Genomic DNA, 16,677 nt, shown 5'->3' with positions numbered 1-16,677 from the left:
CTGTGTGTGTGCGCATCTGTGTGTGTATATGTGTGTGTGTGTGTGCGCGCATCTGCGTGTGTGTGCATCTGTGTGTATATGTGTGTGTGCGCATCTGTGTGTGTGTCTGTGCGTCTGCGTGTGTGTGTGCGCGTGTGTGTACGCATCTGTGTGTGTGTGTGTGCGCGTCCGTGTGTGTGTGCATCTGTGTGTGTCTGCGCGTCTGCGTGTGTGTGTGCATCTGTGTGTGTCTGCGCGTCTGTGTGTGTGCGCGTGTGTGTACGCATCTGTGTGTGTGTGTGCATCTGTGTGTGCGCGTCTGCGTGTGTGTGTGCGTGTGTCTGCGCGTCTGCGTGTGTGCGTGTGTATGTGTGTGTGCGTGTCTGCGTGTGTGTGCGCATCTTTGTGTGTGTGTCTCTGCATATGTGTGTGTGTTTCTGTATGCATGTGTGTGTTTCTATGGGCTTGTGTGTCGCTATGTCTCTGTATGTGTGTGTGTGTCTGTGTCTCTATGCATGTGTGTGTCTGTGTTTCTGTATGCATGTGTGTGTCTTTGTGTGTTTCTGTATGCATATGTGTGTCTGTCTCTGTGTCTCTGTGTATGTGTGTCTATGCATGTTTGTGTCTCTATGCTTGTGTGTGTCTGTGTGTATGCATGTGTGTCTGTGTTTCTGTATGCATGTGTTGCTCTGTGTGTTTTTGTATGCATGTGTGTGTTTCTGTGTGTCTGTGTGTGTCTCTGTAGGGTGTGCATGTCGAGGTCCCCTGGGAGTCCACCCCAGTGGCTCCCAAGCCTGCATCGGCCTCCCCTGGAGGGTGTGTCAAACCCAAGTGTCAGCCTCTCCCGGGAGGGCCTGTGGTCTGGAGGTTTCGGGAGGCGGCACCTTCTGGGAGCCCTGCTCTGTGGGTGCAGGAATCCCGCAGCCCTGGAGGTGCTGGGGCGAGGCTGAGCCTCAGGGTGGACTGTGGGGTAGGGAGGCGCTCACCCTGGCTGAGGGGCAGGTTGGCAGCGGTGGCACTTCCCAGCATCCCTGAGTGGCGAGGGGCCTCAGGGGCCCAGGAGCGGGGCAGCGGCCCCAGGATGGCTCTAGGGCCTCTGCGTACGGCAAGGGGCAAGGGAGCCTCACCTGGGGCCTGGGGCGCGGGCATCTTGGTGGCAGCATTAATTGAGCCCCTCCTGTATGTGGGCACTGTGCTGGGTGCCCTGAGTGTGTCAGCTCATTAGGGCCACACAGAGGCCTCCATTGTCACCTCATCCCGCTTTGGAGATGTAGAAACTGAGGCACAGGCAGGCCAGGTGGACGTGCCCAGGTCACAGCTGTGCATGGCTGCTCACAGCCTGGGCATCGGGTGGGAGCAGCTTTCACTGTCCAACCCCCACAGCAGCTGCAGGTAGGGGATGAGGGCACAACCCTTGGTGAGGGGATGGCATTCAGTGCAGAGTGCACGGAGGGGCGCTCAGCCTGTGTGGGTCTGGACCCTGTCACAAGCTTGGTCCGAATGCTGGGCAGAGCTCCTGGGGCAGGGATGCCATGGAGGCCCCAGCCTGAACCATCCAGTTGCAGAAATGAAGTGCAGGCCTGCCAGCCACATTTTGGGCTGTGTTTCCTGGAATGGTGGCTGATGAGGTCCCAGGGTGGGACCGCCTGGTGACTCGCAGGCGGGTGACAGGAACAGCTGCTGTCACTCACCACTGATCTGCTTCTGTCTCTCCTCCCCAGGGCTGTGCAGAAGCTCAGCTTGGCCTCCAAGCGGAAGAAGCCCCACCCGCCACCACCTCCAGCCACCCGCGGCGCCTCCACCTACCCCACCGACTTCAGCGGGGTCCTGCAGCTGTGGCCGCCCCCGGCACCCCCCTGCCTGCTCAGGGCTGCCTCCAAGACCAAGGACAACCCTGGCAGCATTGGGAAGGTAGACGCAGCCTCAAGTTCAGGGCCCTGGGTGGGGAGGCCAGGGGCATCTGAGAAGATGCAGGAGGGGTGTGGGAGTGGAGGGGTTGCCACTTCCTTCTCTGGGTTGGATAAGAGTGGTCAGTGGGGTGCCATGGGGAGACTGAGGTCCAGGTGGCAGCGGGGAGCCTGGGAGCCTGTGCTGGGCTGGGACTGAGGGGATGGGCGGGGAGTGGCATGTCCTAGGGGTCCCAGGAGCACGTGCTAGGTTCATCGTGGGGTGGGACAGCCAGGTCACGGGGCTCCCAGGGACTAAGGATTGGGTTTGATTCAGGGAAGCCCCTTGCGAAGGCTCCACTGAGAATGCGGCCCTGAGGGGGCTGGGGGCAGGAGGGGACTCTCTGCTCTCCAGAGTCACCGTGTGCAGGCGGGCCCCTGCTGTGGGAAAGGGGGATGTGTGATAGGTTGATTCTGGCGCCGTGCTCCAGGTGGGAAGGCTGAAGCCTGTGGAGGGCACAGGGTCTCCATCAGTGATAGGACAGGCTGGCTCCTGGCTGCCCCTGGCTGCCTCTGAGCCTGGGGCCTGTGGCTTGCTGGTTGTGCCCTCCAAGTCTTGGAGAAATACCTGCCCCTGGCCGGATGGTGGCCCTGCCTTCTGCTGGGAGCTGGCAGTGCCTGGTTCATGGGCCCATGGAGTGAGGCAGGCTCTCCGTGCCCATAGAGGATGGGAAGCCAGTCACACAGCTCTGTGTGTGCCCCCTGTGGCTTTTTCCCGCCCCTCTGCCTGCTGTACAGCCAGCCCCCTCGCGCATAGCACCCCGAAAGCACTGCCTGGCACCTCCAGGTGCAGAGGAGGCCTTGGGGGCTCTGTGCCCCACATGGGCCATCAGGCTCCGTGCCTTTCTGGACTCAGTTGGACCACGATTCCCAGGGATTCAGCTCCCCAGGGACAGGGTCTGGAGGGGACGCTGTGCCCACGTTGGAGACCCCCTGACAGAAGGCCCCTGTCCCTGGGTCTGGGGCTGCCACAGGCCCCTCCCACTGCCCTAACTGCACTGGGTCTAGGGTGCCAGGAGCACCCCCCGCCCCCACGGTCCTAGTGAAAGCCTCCTTGACCTTCACAGCTCTGTAGTCCTGCAGGGGCCTCCACACCTTGGGGTTTTGTTAGAGCTCGGGAGGTGGCAGGCTAGTGGGAGGGTTCTGAACATGCTGGCTGCGGCGAAGGCTTTTAAGTGACTGTGTGTCCGGCCCCACCCTCAGTAGTGCAGCTGTGGGGGGAGAGCCCCCTGCCCGCCCAGTGATGTCGTGAGCATTGTACTTGCAGCCCCTGGAATGCTAATTTCAGTGACTTGAGCCCCCCAACCTCTCCAGGCCAGTCCTGGCCTGACCCAGTCCTGACCCTGGGTCTTCCCCACCCTTAACAGTTGCCTTGAGACAGGGCAGGTGGGTGCTGTGGGCCAGGCTGCCACTGCCTTGGCTGTGTGGGCTGCAGAGCTGTGCTGAGAGCTGGGGAGGACACCGAGGTCAGGTGTGGTCGGTGGTGCGCAGGCAGCATCCAAGTTCCCCACCCAGCCTGGGATCAGGGCCCTGGCTCTGGCCTAGGCCTGGCACTCAGCCTGTTTGTGCCATCCGGTTGGGGCGGGGGGCAGAGGAGTCAGCAGCTCCTTCAGGAGTCTGCAGCACTTTTCCCAGGGCCCCACGTTTCTTAGGGGACAGCTTCTGCCCCACCTCCTCCTGGGGGCAGCCTTGGGGGAGCTTCTCCTTTCTCTCCATGGTAGTCACACCCCCACCCTGCCCCGGAGCGCTCAGTGCTTCCCCAGCAACAAGGAGCCCTGGGTCACCAGCCTTCCACCCCCCCCACCCCCCCCCCCCCCCCCCCCCCCACCCCCCGCCCCCGGCTTCCCGGGTGTCATTAGCACTAATGTCGCACAGTCAGAAATGCCGCCTGAAAGGCGTTTAATATTGTCACAGAAAAGAAGTTAGATTACGTTCAATTTCTGACATTAATGTGCTACTTAAGATAATTCATCACATTGTGGTATTAAAAAAGACATCCCTGTGTGGGTGGGTGCTGAGCAGCGCCCCTCCCCCTCGCTGCCTGGGCTACCTCTCCAGAGCTGGAAGCCCTTTTTTAATGCAAAATGTGTTTTTTTCCTACCAGGCAGCTATTCAGTAGGGCTTTGTAATATCTGATCATTTAGGGGAGAGACTTGCTGTGCCTTCTCCTGCAAAGACCCTGTCATTTCTCCGGAGTAATGACAGGGTTGTCTCTCGGCAGACAATGGCCTGCGCTGGGACCAGGGCAGTGTGGGGCAGGCTAGATGGCCGGTGCCCCCACTGCGGGCTGCTCCATCCGCTCCCTGGGGAGGCCCGCACCCTCTCCTCCCTCCTGGTTGTGAGCTTGTTCTGGGATTAACGCCGCTGGTGGAAAGGGCGGCTGGCAGATGTTGAGAGCCGAACCGTGGGCCTCTCCACGCCACTCCTTCCCGCTAGGAATTCTCTCAAATCTGCAGAACCCATTTGGCTCCTGAAGTGGTGAGGAGTTCACGCTGGAAAAAAAATTGCCAAAAATTACCGGGAAGTGCACGTTTTCGTCTGCTTTGCGGCGGCGTCTGGAAATGAAATAGTTTTGTACACGTTGTCAGGGGAATAAAAGAATTGATTCTCGCCTAATGGAGCCCAGGTTCTGAGTAGTACAATAGAGAAGTGTTTCTTCACGCCGCTCCCTGGAGAGCGGGCACTCCCGACTCCAGCGGCTTGCATATCAATGTGCCCCGTGCCCGGGGGAGTAGATGGCGCCTGGTGCGAACTACCCACGGTAAACCAATTTTGCCGGCGTTATGTATGTGTCACTTACAATTAAATCCGTGAAAAATATTGGCTCTGAAATGCGTCTCGGGTAATTTGATTTACGCTGTAGTGGAGAAATCAGAGAGATCAGTGCAGAGTGGACTGTGGTGTCCTCCAGCAGGAATGGGGCCTGTCTCCAGCCCTGCGTTGGAGCCCTGGTTCAGGGTGGCCCTCGTGTGCACAGCCTGTGCTGCTGGGTCAGAGCCGCTGCCTCCTGGCATCGAGACACCAGACCCACCTGTGTGGGGTGTCCCTCCTGTGCATGGGTTTTGGAGTGTTTGCAGTGATTGCTCTGGGCTCCGGCATCCTGGGTCCTGCTCCTCCCCGGCATCTGTCCCCTCTCAGGGTGCTGGGGTTGGTGTCAGGACTTTCCGGTGCTTGTGTGGGGCCCAGTTTGGGATCTGTGTGTGTGTGCTTTGGAGATACCACCAGGGCTGCCTGGTTCCCTGCCAGCTCGGGAGGTCAGGCTGGAAGCCCAGCCCCACCCTCAGTCTGCCCCCCAGGCCTCAGTCTCCCCAAGCCTGCAGTAGGGCCGGTGAGACTGAGGCGTCAGAATTGGCATCTTCCCTTGGATGGGATCCTTCTTGTCTTGCCCCTCCCCGTTTGCATGTGAATGGGCTTCCCCTGCTTTCTGCGGCAGGCCACAGGGTGCCAGGGTTCGGTTCCCTCAGCTGGCCCAGGTCGGAGGCAGCCATGCCCCTGGATGGCTCCCTGGCAGCACCAGCCCTCTGTGGCTCTCACCCGTCTGTGGCTCTCACCCCTTATCTTCCAAGTGCTCCACCTTAGCCTGGGGAGCAGCCTGCAGGGGCTGGGCCAGGGGGCTGTGCTCCTCCCTCCTGCCCTTTCCTGGACTGAGCTGCTCTGCAGGACCTGAGCGTCTGTCTGTCTTTTCATGGAGGCGCCCGGAGCCTGCCGCCCCCTCATTCTCTGTGCCGCACATTCGGTGCTGACAGGCCGTGCGCCGGCCTTGCCTCTCCCTGGCCCTCACCTTCTCTCGGCTGTGCTGACCTCACATGGGATCTGCTCTTGCCTGGAGCAGGGGCGCGGTGTCCACATTCCTGCGGTGGGGGTGTCAGTGTGAGGCCTGGCCCGCTGTCCCCTCCTGAGCTGGGCCCCTCCTGCCCTGTAATTAGTGGCCAGCTGGGCGGAGGCAGCTTCTCAGGTGCCGCCCACCTCTGCCCCAGGTGAAGGTTATGCTTCGGATCTGGCCCGCACAGGGGGCCCAGCGCTCGGCCGAGGCCATGTCCTTCCTGAAGGTGGACCCTCGGAAGAAGCAGGTGATCCTCTATGATCCCACCGCCGGTCCCCCAGGCAGCGCAGGCCCCCGGCGAGCCGCCACTGCTGCAGTTCCCAAGATGTTTGCCTTCGATGCCGTCTTCCCCCAGGACTCCGAGCAGGTACGGGCAGGCGGACTGGGCGTCCTCCTGGGGGCCCAGAGCTGGCTGCTGGCTCAGCACATGGGTTAGATCTGCGCCCGCTTTTCCGTGCAGGGTGCAGAGGAAGATTGAGCAAGGGGGGCCCGCTGTCTGCGGCGCCTGCCGGCTTACCTCCCTCATCGACCTGGCTGGCATCCTTGGGTGTCTCCACCCGCCCCTGCTGAGGCTCTGGGCCAATTCCCGGGGAAAGGCCTGGTTTTCCGGAGCCCGCCCTCCGGGGAAGTTTTCTGAGCAGCTGTTGGGCTCTGGGGGCGCCCGGTGCTCCCTGCTCATGCTGAGCGGTGGACCGTGTGGCCACGTGTGCCTCTGTCTGTGCGTGGTGGTCCGCCCTCGGCAGCTGGGCTTCTGTGCTTTGCGGGTGTGTGTCTGCACGTGTCTGGCCAGTCCCTCCTGCGTGTGTCCTGGGTCCTGTTCTTGTGTGTTCTGTGCTTTCCGTGTGCACATGGGATCTGTCCTTGGTCCCAGGTGTGCAGCCCCATCTCCTTGTGGGCTGACTGCCTGCATGTGCCAGGACAGACCGGCCTCAGGCCCACAGATGTGGCAGAAGGAAGGGGCCACAGCCCCTGGGCCCTGGCACCTGCCTGATTCTCTGTGCCCCCCAGGCCGAAGTCTGCTCGGGGACCGTGGCCGACGTGCTCCAGTCGGTGGTCAGTGGGGCTGATGGCTGCATTTTTTCCTTTGGCCACATGAGCCTGGGTAAGCGCCCTTGCCCGACCCTGGGTGGGTCCTGCTGACCACCCCCTCCCATCCTCATTATGGTGGTTGTTGGCAGCTTCTGGTGGGAAAGGAGGCTGGTTCTACACATGGGCAGTGGTGGGCATATGGGGTGAGGGGCTTGTGGAGAGGAAGCTGAACCCCTGCAGAACTGAAAGGCAGAGGGCTTAGGATGGATCCAAAGAGGCCCCTAAGATCTCAGTGCCCCTGGTTGACCCCAGGGACCCCAGGAGCCGTAAAGGCTCCTTGCATGGTGTGTGGTGGGGCCTGACGCCCGCATGGCCCCCAGGCAAGTCGTACACCATGATCGGGAAGGACAGCTCGCCGCAGAGCCTGGGCATCGTGCCCTGCGCCATCTCCTGGCTCTTCAGGCTCATCGAGGAGCGCAGGGAGAGGACGGGCACCCGCTTCTCCGTCCGGGTCTCAGCCGTGGAGGTGTGCGGGCGTGACCAGAGCCTGCGGGACCTGCTGGCCGAGGTGGCCCCTGGCAGCCTCCAGGACGCCCAGTCCCTGGGAGTGTACCTGCGGGAGGACCCCGTGTGTGGGGCGCAGGTGCGCCTGCCCACTGTCCCACCTTGGGGGAGGGGGGCTGTGCTCGGCCCTGAGCTGCTGAAGACGCTGCAGCCTCTGCCTTTCCTGCAGCTGCAGAACCAGAGCGAGCTGCGGGCACCCACGGCTGAGAAGGCGGCCTTCTACCTGGATGCGGCCCTGGCGGCCCGCAGCACCAGCCGAGCGGGCTGCAGCGAGGACGCCCGACGCAGCTCCCACATGCTGTTCACGCTGCACGTCTACCAGTACCGAATGGAGAAGTACGGCCGGGGAGGAAGTAGGTGCCACGCCTGCACTCCCAGACCCCTGTGGGACGTGTGTCAGCGGAGACGCAGGCACAGGGGCCCGTCATCCGGTGGCCCCTGGGGATGTCCCTGGGCTTGTCCCCTGCTCGGGCCTGGGGTGGGGCTGTGGAGCAGGGTCTGGGGGCCCCTGGCTACACCATCATTTGCTCGTCTTGTGGTTCCAGTGTCCGGAGGCCGCAGCCGCCTGCACCTCATCGACCTGGGCAGCTGTGAGGCGGCATCTGGCAGGGCCGGGGAGGCTGCTGGGGGCCCCCTGTGTCTGTCCCTGTCGGCCCTGGGCAGCGTCATCTTGGCCCTGGTCAATGGAGCCAAGCATGTGCCGTACCGGTGAGTGTGGGGCCTGGGCAGGTGCCGACCAGGGTGGCCCCTTGGTGACCTGGTAAATCCGTGTCTGGTGTGTCCGGTGCTGTTGTAGTTCCCAGCTCCTCGGGGCTTTGCTCCTCCACCACCTGACAGGCCTCGCTGCCCGTGGGCTGCCTGGGGCACCACGCTGTGCTGGTGCCGGAGCTGGGTGGGAACGAGACTCATCCCAGGGCTGCCCTTGGCCAGCCTTTCCCTAAGCTCCCTTCCCAAGCCCTTGGTGTCTGAACCGCCTCGACCTCCAGGGACCACAGGCTCACCATGCTGCTGCGTGAGTCCCTGGCCACCGCCGGCTGCCGCACCACCATGATCGCCCACGTGTCGGACGCGCCAGCCCAGCATGCGGAGACGCTCAGCACCGTGCAGCTCGCCGCCCGCATCCACCGCCTGCGCAGGAAGAAGGCCAAGGTGCTCCCCACCTCCTGCCCACCTCATCCCGGGGCCCTCCCGGCTCCTGTGTCCACTGCAGGCCTCTGCTGGCCTGGTTGGGGTGAGGGGGGGCAGCAGGTGGCCTGGAGCCTGGGTACATGTCCTGTGTGTTCTGGTGTTATGAGACTGTGCCCATGTGGCCCTCCCTGGGGGGTGAGGAGCCCAGCCTGAGATCCCTGGATGCCTTGGGGCTTGCTGTATGCGGCTTGTGGTGGCCTCACTCCAGCCTGCTACCCCTGCACATGCCCTGGGGTGCTCAGGAGAGCCGCACCAACTCCACAGGGACTTCTTAGGGACCCATCTCTGGGGCTAGAGGGTGGAGTTAGGGGCACTCTGGGGTTGAGTGTGAGTCCTGGCCACTGGCTGGGGCCAGTCCGGGGTTGAGCGGCCCTTGGTGTGAGTCCTGGCCACTGGCTTGGGCACACATGCTTGTCTTTTGAGCTTTCCGTTCCCTCCCGGTGTGGGGTAACACCGTTTTCTTTGTAAAGTTGCTGAGAATGGTCACTCAGTACCGCTCCCAGTGTTTGGCGGGACGTGGTCAGTGGTGACTGCTGTGGTTTTCATCACAGCGACCACAGCATTGGCCCTGTGCTCTGGGGAGGGTCGGGGAATTGGGGTTGGGATGGGATGAGTGGGTGTAGGGGAGACTGGGCTCACCAGCTCCACTTTTCTTTCCCCAGTACGCCTCCAGCTCCTCTGGTGGGGAGAGCTCCTGCGAGGAAGGTCGGGCCCGTCGGCCCCCGCACCTGCGGCCCTTCCACCCACGCACTGTGGCCCTGGACCCCGACCGCATGCCCCCCTGCCTGCCTGGTGATCCCGATTACTCCTCCAGCAGCGAGCAGTCCTGTGACACGGTCATCTACGTGGGGCCTGGTGGGGCAGCGCTGTCAGACCGGGAGCTCACCGACAACGAAGGTCCGCCTGACTTCGTGCCCATCATCCCTGCCCTGAGCCGCCACCGGCCCTCCAAGGGCCCCCGCGACGCAGACCACTTCCGCTGCAGCACCTTCGCGGAGCTGCAGGAGCGGCTGGAATGCATGGATGGCAGTGAGGGTCCCTCAGGAGGTCCAGGTGGCACCGATGGAGCTCAGGCCAGCCCTGCCCGTGGGGGCCGGAAGCCCTCGCCACCGGAGGCTGCGTCCCCCAGGAAGGCCGTGGGCACCCCGATGGCTGCCAGCACCCCTCGAGGCAGCTCTGGCCCAGACACCCACCAGGGTGCCCCTGAGCCCTGCAAGGCCACTGTCTGGGGTGACCAGAGAGAGGACGGCAGCACTCGGCCCCAGCTGGTAGTCCCGGAAAAGGTTGCAGTGGGTGGAGGCAGGAGGCCATTGCCCAGCCCGGCTCCCCCACCCCCTCAGTTGCTGGAAGCCTGCAGAACCCCAGAGGAGCCTGGGGGAGAGGGCACTGATGGAGTGGCACGGACCCCTCCTGTGGGCATGAGTGGGCAGGTGGCTGGGTCCCCGATGATTCCTGGGGCCACCTGCCCCCGCCTGGCTACTGGCAGTCGCTGTCCGGAGCGGGGCCTGCTCACCACCACGGTGACACTGCAGCGGCCTGTGGAGCTCAACGGCGAGGACGAGCTGGTGTTCACGGTGGTGGAGGAGCTGTCCCTGGGGGGGCTTGCCGGAGCTGGGCGGCCCACCAGCCTGGCTAGCTTCGACAGCGACTGCTCCCTGCGGGCCCTGGCCTCGGGATCCCGGCCGGTCAGCATCATTAGCAGCATCAACGATGAGTTCGACGCCTACACCTCTCAGGCCCCTGAGGGGGGGCCCCTGGAGGGGGCGGCCTGGGCCAGCAGCAGTCACGGCTCCTCCATCAGCTCCTGGCTCAGTGAGGTCAGCATCTGTACCGCCGACAGCCGTGGCCCCACACCGCAGCCCCCCTTCAGCCCCGACTCGCTGGCAGGGCTTGATCCTGGGGGCCCCCCTGCTCTAGATGGTTCCTTGGGGGATGGCAGCTCTGGGTTCCTGCAGCCAGACAGACCTGACAGTCCCGGGCCAACCTGGGGTCCGTGCCCTGGGGAAGTGGCTGCAGTGGCCCCATCCCGACCCGGCAGGGAGCCCCAGGCCGGGCCCGCGCGGGGGGCATCCGCAGCACAGACCATCCACTCCAGCCTCCCCCGGAAACCGAGGACTGCCTCTGCCACCACCCGTGTGGGCTGCACTCGCCCGGGCCAGAGCCCGCCTGGCCGTGGAGGCCTCTTTGAGGACCCGTGGCTGCTCCGGACAGGGGAGTGTGATGTCCAGGCAGCTTTTGCCGGCAGGGCTCCTAGCCCCACACTTGGCTCCCCCCGGCTGCCTGAGGCCCAGGCGATGCTAGCCTGTGCCCAGAGAGTGGTGGACGGGTGTGAGGTGGCAGCCAGGGCGGCCCGCAGGCCAGAGGCTGTGGCTCGGATCCCACCACTGCGGAGGGGTGCCACCACGCTGGGTGTGACAGTGCCAGCTGCGTCCTGGGGGGATGCTCCGGCAGAGGTGGTGGCCTGCTCGGGCAGCCTGAAGGCCTCCCCCACCAGCAAGAAGAGTCTGGCTCCCAAGGGGGGCTTCCTCCCGAGGCCCAGTGGGGCGGCCCCCCCGCCCCCCCCCCGAGAAAGTCCAGCCTGGAGCACAGGAGCAGCCCGGTCTTGGTGCCTCCCCATGCCGTGAACCTGGCGCGTGCCGGGGCTGCTGCCGTCCTTCGAGGGGAGGAGGAGCCTAGGCCCAGCAGCCGGGCTGACCACTCTGTCCCCAGGGCCACGTCCAGCCTGAAGGCCCGGGCCAGCAAGGTAGAAGCGGCACATCGTCTTGCCGGCCATGCGTCTCTGGAGCGGTACGAAGGCCTGGCGCACAGCAGCAGCAAGGGCCGGGAAGCCCCTGGGCGGCCTCCCCGAGCCGTACCCAAGCTGGGTGTGCCACCGTCCAGCCCCACACACAGTCCAGCTCCTGCCTGTAGGAGCGGCGCAGCCAAGGCTGTGGGGGCCCCCAAGCCCCCTGCAGGTGGAGGCAAGGGCCGTAGCCTAGTGGCTGGCGGGTCGCGGGCTCTGGGGCCTTCGGTGAAGCTGTCGGCGGGTTCTGTGCCGGGCAGGAGCCCTGGCGGCCCTGTGGCCGGTCCCAGAGCAGCCCCACGGGCCGGGCCCAGTGTCGGGGCCAAGGCCGGCCGGGGTACCATCATGGGCACCAAGCAGGCACTCCGGGCTGCTCACAGCCGTGTCCATGAGCTGTCGGCCAGTGGAGCCCCGGGCCGAGGTGGCTCCTCTTGGGGCTCAGTGGACTCGGACAGCGGCCACGACAGCGGTGTGAATGTTGGGGAGGAGCGGCCACCCCCAGGCCCGGCCCTGCCCTCACCCTACAGCAAGGTGACCGCCCCGCGGCGGCCCCAGCGCTACAGCAGCGGCCATGGCAGCGACAACAGCAGCGTGCTGAGTGGAGAGCTGCCGCCCGCCATGGGCCGCACCGCCCTTTTCCACCACAGTGGTGGCAGCAGCGGCTATGAGAGTCTGCGGCGTGACAGTGAGGCCACCGGCAGCGCCTCCTCCGCCCCTGACTCCATGAGCGAGAGTGGGGCTGCCTCCCCAGGTGCCCGCACCCGCAGCCTCAAGTCCCCCAAGAAGAGGGCCACAGGTAGGTGTGGAAGTGCACAGCCCTCTACAGTTGACGGGCTTTCTGTGTGTAGATGTGCACGGCCCTCTACAGTTTACGGGGCCAGGAGATACTGGACAGATGGGCACAGCCTTCAAGGTCCCAGACACACACAGCCCTGAACAGTTTACAGACTCGCCTGGGGCTTTCTGTGTGTGGATGTGCACAGCCCTCTGCAGTTTATAAACACCCTGTACTTGCCCTTTTGTGGCCCCACCCTGCCCCAGGGGTCAATCCTAGTCTGTGTCAGGGCGAGCACAAGGGCAGCCCTGCACGGGTCGCCAGGCTGGGGCACTGGACTTGGTTCAGGTCCTGGGCCTGGTGCCTTGCTGGCGAGTGTCCAGCTGCCTGGGAGGGCCCCACCGGGGCTGCCCCAAGGGACAGAACTGCGCAGATCATGGCAGGGAAAGTGGGGGCACTCTCGAGAGCTGTGGGCCTGGCTTGGGGTCGGCTCCCTCCCTGCCCTGGGCAGAGCACCAGGCTGAGGATTCCTGGACTGGACCCCTAAGGTCTCCCGGTCAGGACTTAGGCTGGCTCCTCAGTGTCCCCTCAGGGGCTGTGCCTGGATTGGGCCCCGCCTCTGCTCACCCTGTACCCGGCTCTCTGTTCCAGGTCTGCAGCGGCGGCGCCTCATTCCCGCCCCACTGCCCGACTCCTCTGCCCTGGGCCGCAAGCCCAGTCTCCCCGGGCAGTGGGTGGACCTGCCCCCGCCCCTGGCCGGCTCCCTGAAGGAGCCGTTCGAGATCAAGGTGTACGAGATCGATGACGTGGAGCGCCTTCAGCGGCCCCGCCCCACCCCGAGGGAGGCCCCCACTCAGGTAGGGCTGGGGTCTGTGAGCCCTGGTGGGGAGGCCTGGCCACAGATGGCAGAGTGAGCCATCTGATGGGCTCGTCAGGCGTCTGGGGCTGTGGCTGGGCAGCCCCTGACCTCACTTTCTGTCCACAGCCCTCCCAGGACACGAAGGTAAGAGCGGCTCTGCCCAGCCCAAGCCTGTGGCAGCTCCGACGCTTTCCTTGGGCAGTGGGTGGGTGGCTGGGGGGTCCTGAGGCCACTGCTCCTCTCTGCTGGAATTCTCCCCGGTCGTGGGGAGGGTGCTCCTAGAGCGGTGCCAGGAGCCAGACAGGCATGGGTGGGCCGCCCCAGGTCCGCCCCCTGCCCGCCCTTGGAGCCCCACTGTGTGCCTGCCAAGGCCTGGCAGGTGAAGGGAGGCGGGGGCCACGGCACGGCTGCTGGGGGGTCTCTGGGGAGAGGGTCCCATGCCTGAGCCCCCGCCCGGCCTGCCTCCCAGGGTCTGGCGTGTGTCAGTACAAGGCTGCGGCTGGTGGAGCGCAGGCAGCAGCGGCTACGGGAGGTGCAGGCCAAGCACGAGCACTTGTGCGAGGAGCTGGCGGAGACCCAGGGCCGGCTGATGCTGGAGCCTGGCCGCTGGCTGGAGCAGTGTGAGTCCCGCCCGCCCACGGACCCAGCCTGGCCCACCATGTGCCCTGACGCCTGCCCTCCCCCTCCCTCCCTGAGCCCCGTTGCTCTCCTGTACCTGCCCTCCCGTACCTCGTGGTGGGAAGGCTGGAAGGCAGGGTCGGCCGGGCCAAGATGCCTTTCCTGGGGCCTCCGGGGGGCCAGGTGGCTGCCCCCAGCCTCGGGCCTGACACAGGTGCCCCTCCGCTCTCCTCCCCTTCCCAGTTGAGGTGGACCCGGAGCTGGAGCCCGAGTCGGCCGAGTACCTGGCGGCCCTGGAGCGAGCCACGGCAGCCCTGGAGCAGTGCGTGAACCTGTGCAAGGCGCACGTCATGATGGTCACCTGCTTCGACATCAGCGTTGCAGCCAGTGCTGCCGTCCCGGGGACGCAGGAGGTGGACGTCTGAGGCTGGGCACCAGACGGGACGGGGCGTGCAGGGGGCTGGAGGACGGGACGTGGGACGGAGCGAGGATGTGGTGGGGGCTGCGGGAGGAGGATGCGGAGGGATTTCTGTGCAGGACGAGAGTGTCGGAGAGGAGACGGAGTGTGGGGGAGGGAGGGCCGGCCACGCGGTGGACAGAGCGAGGGTGCCAGAGTGACCAGAAGACCGTCACCACCGAACAGCAACGCAAGTGCCTTTGACCTTGATTGGGACTTTTCTCCCTTTTGCATTTGGTGCTACAGACTTGAGACACCAGCAGAAGTTGTGTTCAGCCCGGCCCCGCTGCGCCTGTCCGGCCGGGGGCTGGCGCCGGTTGTGTTTGCGTCCGTCTTGCCTTCTTTGCAGCCAAGCAGTTTTTGTGGAGCGGGAATTACCTGCGTACCCCAGGGGTCTTTCAGGATTCAGGATGACTTTTCTTTTACAATGGTTTCCTCTCGGCAGAGCCCGGGTTGTGGGGGATCCGTGTGGGGTTCTCAATGCAGATCCATCCCAGGGTCTCTCGGGCAGGGACGGCTGACCTCGAATCCCCTCCCTTCCCGAGAACCTGCTCTGTCCTGAGGGCAGCTAACAAGGGCTGAGCCCCAGGCACAGGTTGCCTCTTCCACGGCAGGAATTTTTACCAAAACCACAAGCAAAAAACAAAACAGACCACCACGACCAACAACAGAGATAGGGGGATAGGGTTTTGTAAAGGTTCTGTTAGGTTCATATTTTTATATCATTTTGCTCAAATGCGGAATTTGCCGTGGGAATTTGAAGACAAATGATCTATGTTTTTATGGTTTTCTAGGGAAGGTGTCCTGGGGGCCAGGCTGTCTCCAGCTGTGGGAGGCCTGCTCCCTGTGGGGGGCACCCTGAGCAGGGTGGGGGGCCTTGGGAGGCGCTTCTTGCCGAATGCAGACGAGGGGTGATCCTGCCAGCGTTTGCGACGTCCCAGAAAGCACAACAGGCTCATACTTTCTGAGGATCGTGCATAGTACAGGACGTCTGAACCTTTGTACAAATGTGTAGATGACATCTTGCTACAGCTTTTATTTGTGAATTAAAGATGCATCGGTGGTTCCCACGGCTGCTGAGTTCGTTGGGTGTTGGCAGACCCCTCATGCCCTGGTGTGCTGCCCTCTGAGGGTTCCCGGGTGAGGGGCAGTAAGTGTGGGAAGGACACATCCACGGGGACCCAGGGCTTTGGGTGCTGTGCCAGGGCCTGCGTTGCAGCCCCTGTGGGGCCCACGATGCCATGAGGGCCCTTCAGAGAAGGGGGAACACGACAGAGCTGGGATTCAAGCTTCCTCTCTGATCCGCTTTCTTGTTGGCTCTGCCCAGATCTTAGGGTCCCGAGGCTGGGGGAGGGAGCCAGGCTTGGGGGCTGGGCTGGTGGGAAACAGCCTTGTGTAAGCGGCCCCTGACTCCCTTCTCTCTGGGTTATGCTGTATGGGGAAGTTGAGGCAGGAGCGATGGCAGCTTTTCCCTTCCAGAGTGTTACTGCCGTCCTCTGCCCCCTGCCTGCCTTTGCTCATGGGCTCAGGACCCCTGAACCACAGGAGGCCCCTCCCGGAGCAGCCTAGATGGAGGCTCTTCCCTGGAGGACTCAGGCCTGGGTCTGTCTTGGCCCTAGTTTGCTGGGTTTTCCCACGGTCAGAGGCCCCAGACCCTCTGGAGATCCCCAGCCCTTTGAGTGCTCTGAGCTCATGGCCTCACCTGACCTGTACATATGTCCTCTGGGGCCACCTTAGCTGTTGCTCTGGTTGCCTCCTGGCCTCTTTGGAGTCCTGTCTGCTTTGCATTTGGTAGGCCCCCAGCTGAACCAGTTAAGCTTCCTTAAGCCTGTAACTCTGTCCCCATGCCAGTATCCCTCGCCTGCCTGGCCTGCGAACGTTGCGTCTGGGCACCTGCCCCTTTCTACGGCTTTGTACTGGCCTCCAGCTGCCCCACTCCACGTTCAACGTGAGGTCCTGGCCATGAGGCCTCACCATCCCCTGTGCTGTGATCCCCTGCCCAGTAGCTGGCTGTGCAGCCCCTCTCTCCCTTAGAGACTCCCCGTGTCCCTGGCTAGGTGCCCTTCCCTGGCTCCAGGCGGGAGATCATGGGGTCCCTCCTTGGTGGCTGCCCTAGGCCTCTCCGCCATGGCACGTCACACCTTGTGTGGTCTCTGCCTCTCTCCCTGCCTTGATGGGGCTCTCGGTGTCTGATGGGGTCTGAGTCATTACCTTCCCCGATCCTGGGCGCAGGGCTGGGGAGACGCTGGCTGAAGAAGGAATGAATGAATACATGAATGACAGCATCCCCTTAAAGAGACTCCGGCTGTGGAGGAAGCAGGTCCAGGACAGCTCTGGCCGTCTGCAGAGAGTCTCCCGCCGGCCTTGCGCTGTGGTCCCACACAGAGCCAGTCCTTCGTGTGGCCACAGGGCCCCCCAGTTCAGGCCACAGAGTCATCCACACCTAGGCCCCTAGCGTCCATCGCAGGTGGTCCTTTCTGGGATTGGGGTTGCAGGCCGGCCCGGGAGGCCGCTGGGGCCCCTGATTCTCCAGCCCCAGCTCTGCTTTTGTTTGAGGCCAGCGCTGCATCCCAGCAGAAACTCAGACTAATGTGGAGGGCAGGGTTGTTCCCGACAAGCCAAGGGCCACGCGTGCCGGCTCTGTGCTGGATTTGGAG

General features: G+C 64.0%; 1 protein-coding gene across 1 annotated transcript; it reads left to right on the top strand.

Annotated features, from left to right (window-relative positions):
* The first annotated feature begins 1,773 nt into the window (after window positions 1–1,773).
* KIF26A (kinesin family member 26A) lies at window positions 1,774–15,086 on the top strand. The gene is given in 12 exon segments (XM_023205748.1): window positions 1,774–1,890; window positions 5,936–6,115; window positions 6,757–6,850; window positions 7,158–7,420; window positions 7,511–7,694; window positions 7,887–8,049; window positions 8,328–8,490; window positions 9,192–11,073; window positions 11,076–12,107; window positions 12,738–12,943; window positions 13,415–13,565; window positions 13,807–15,086. Coding segments are annotated over 11 exon segments (4,476 nt in total). The 5' UTR covers window positions 1,774–1,890; window positions 5,936–5,959; the 3' UTR covers window positions 13,989–15,086.
* The last annotated feature ends 1,591 nt before the right edge of the window (window positions 15,087–16,677 follow it).

This window comes from Piliocolobus tephrosceles, chromosome 6 (assembly GCF_002776525.5).
Source record: "Piliocolobus tephrosceles isolate RC106 chromosome 6, ASM277652v3, whole genome shotgun sequence".
NCBI classification, from domain to species: Eukaryota; Metazoa; Chordata; class Mammalia; order Primates; family Cercopithecidae; genus Piliocolobus; species Piliocolobus tephrosceles.
The sequence above is the reverse complement of the archived record's forward strand: the minus strand, read 5'-3'. Positions and strand labels throughout refer to the sequence as shown.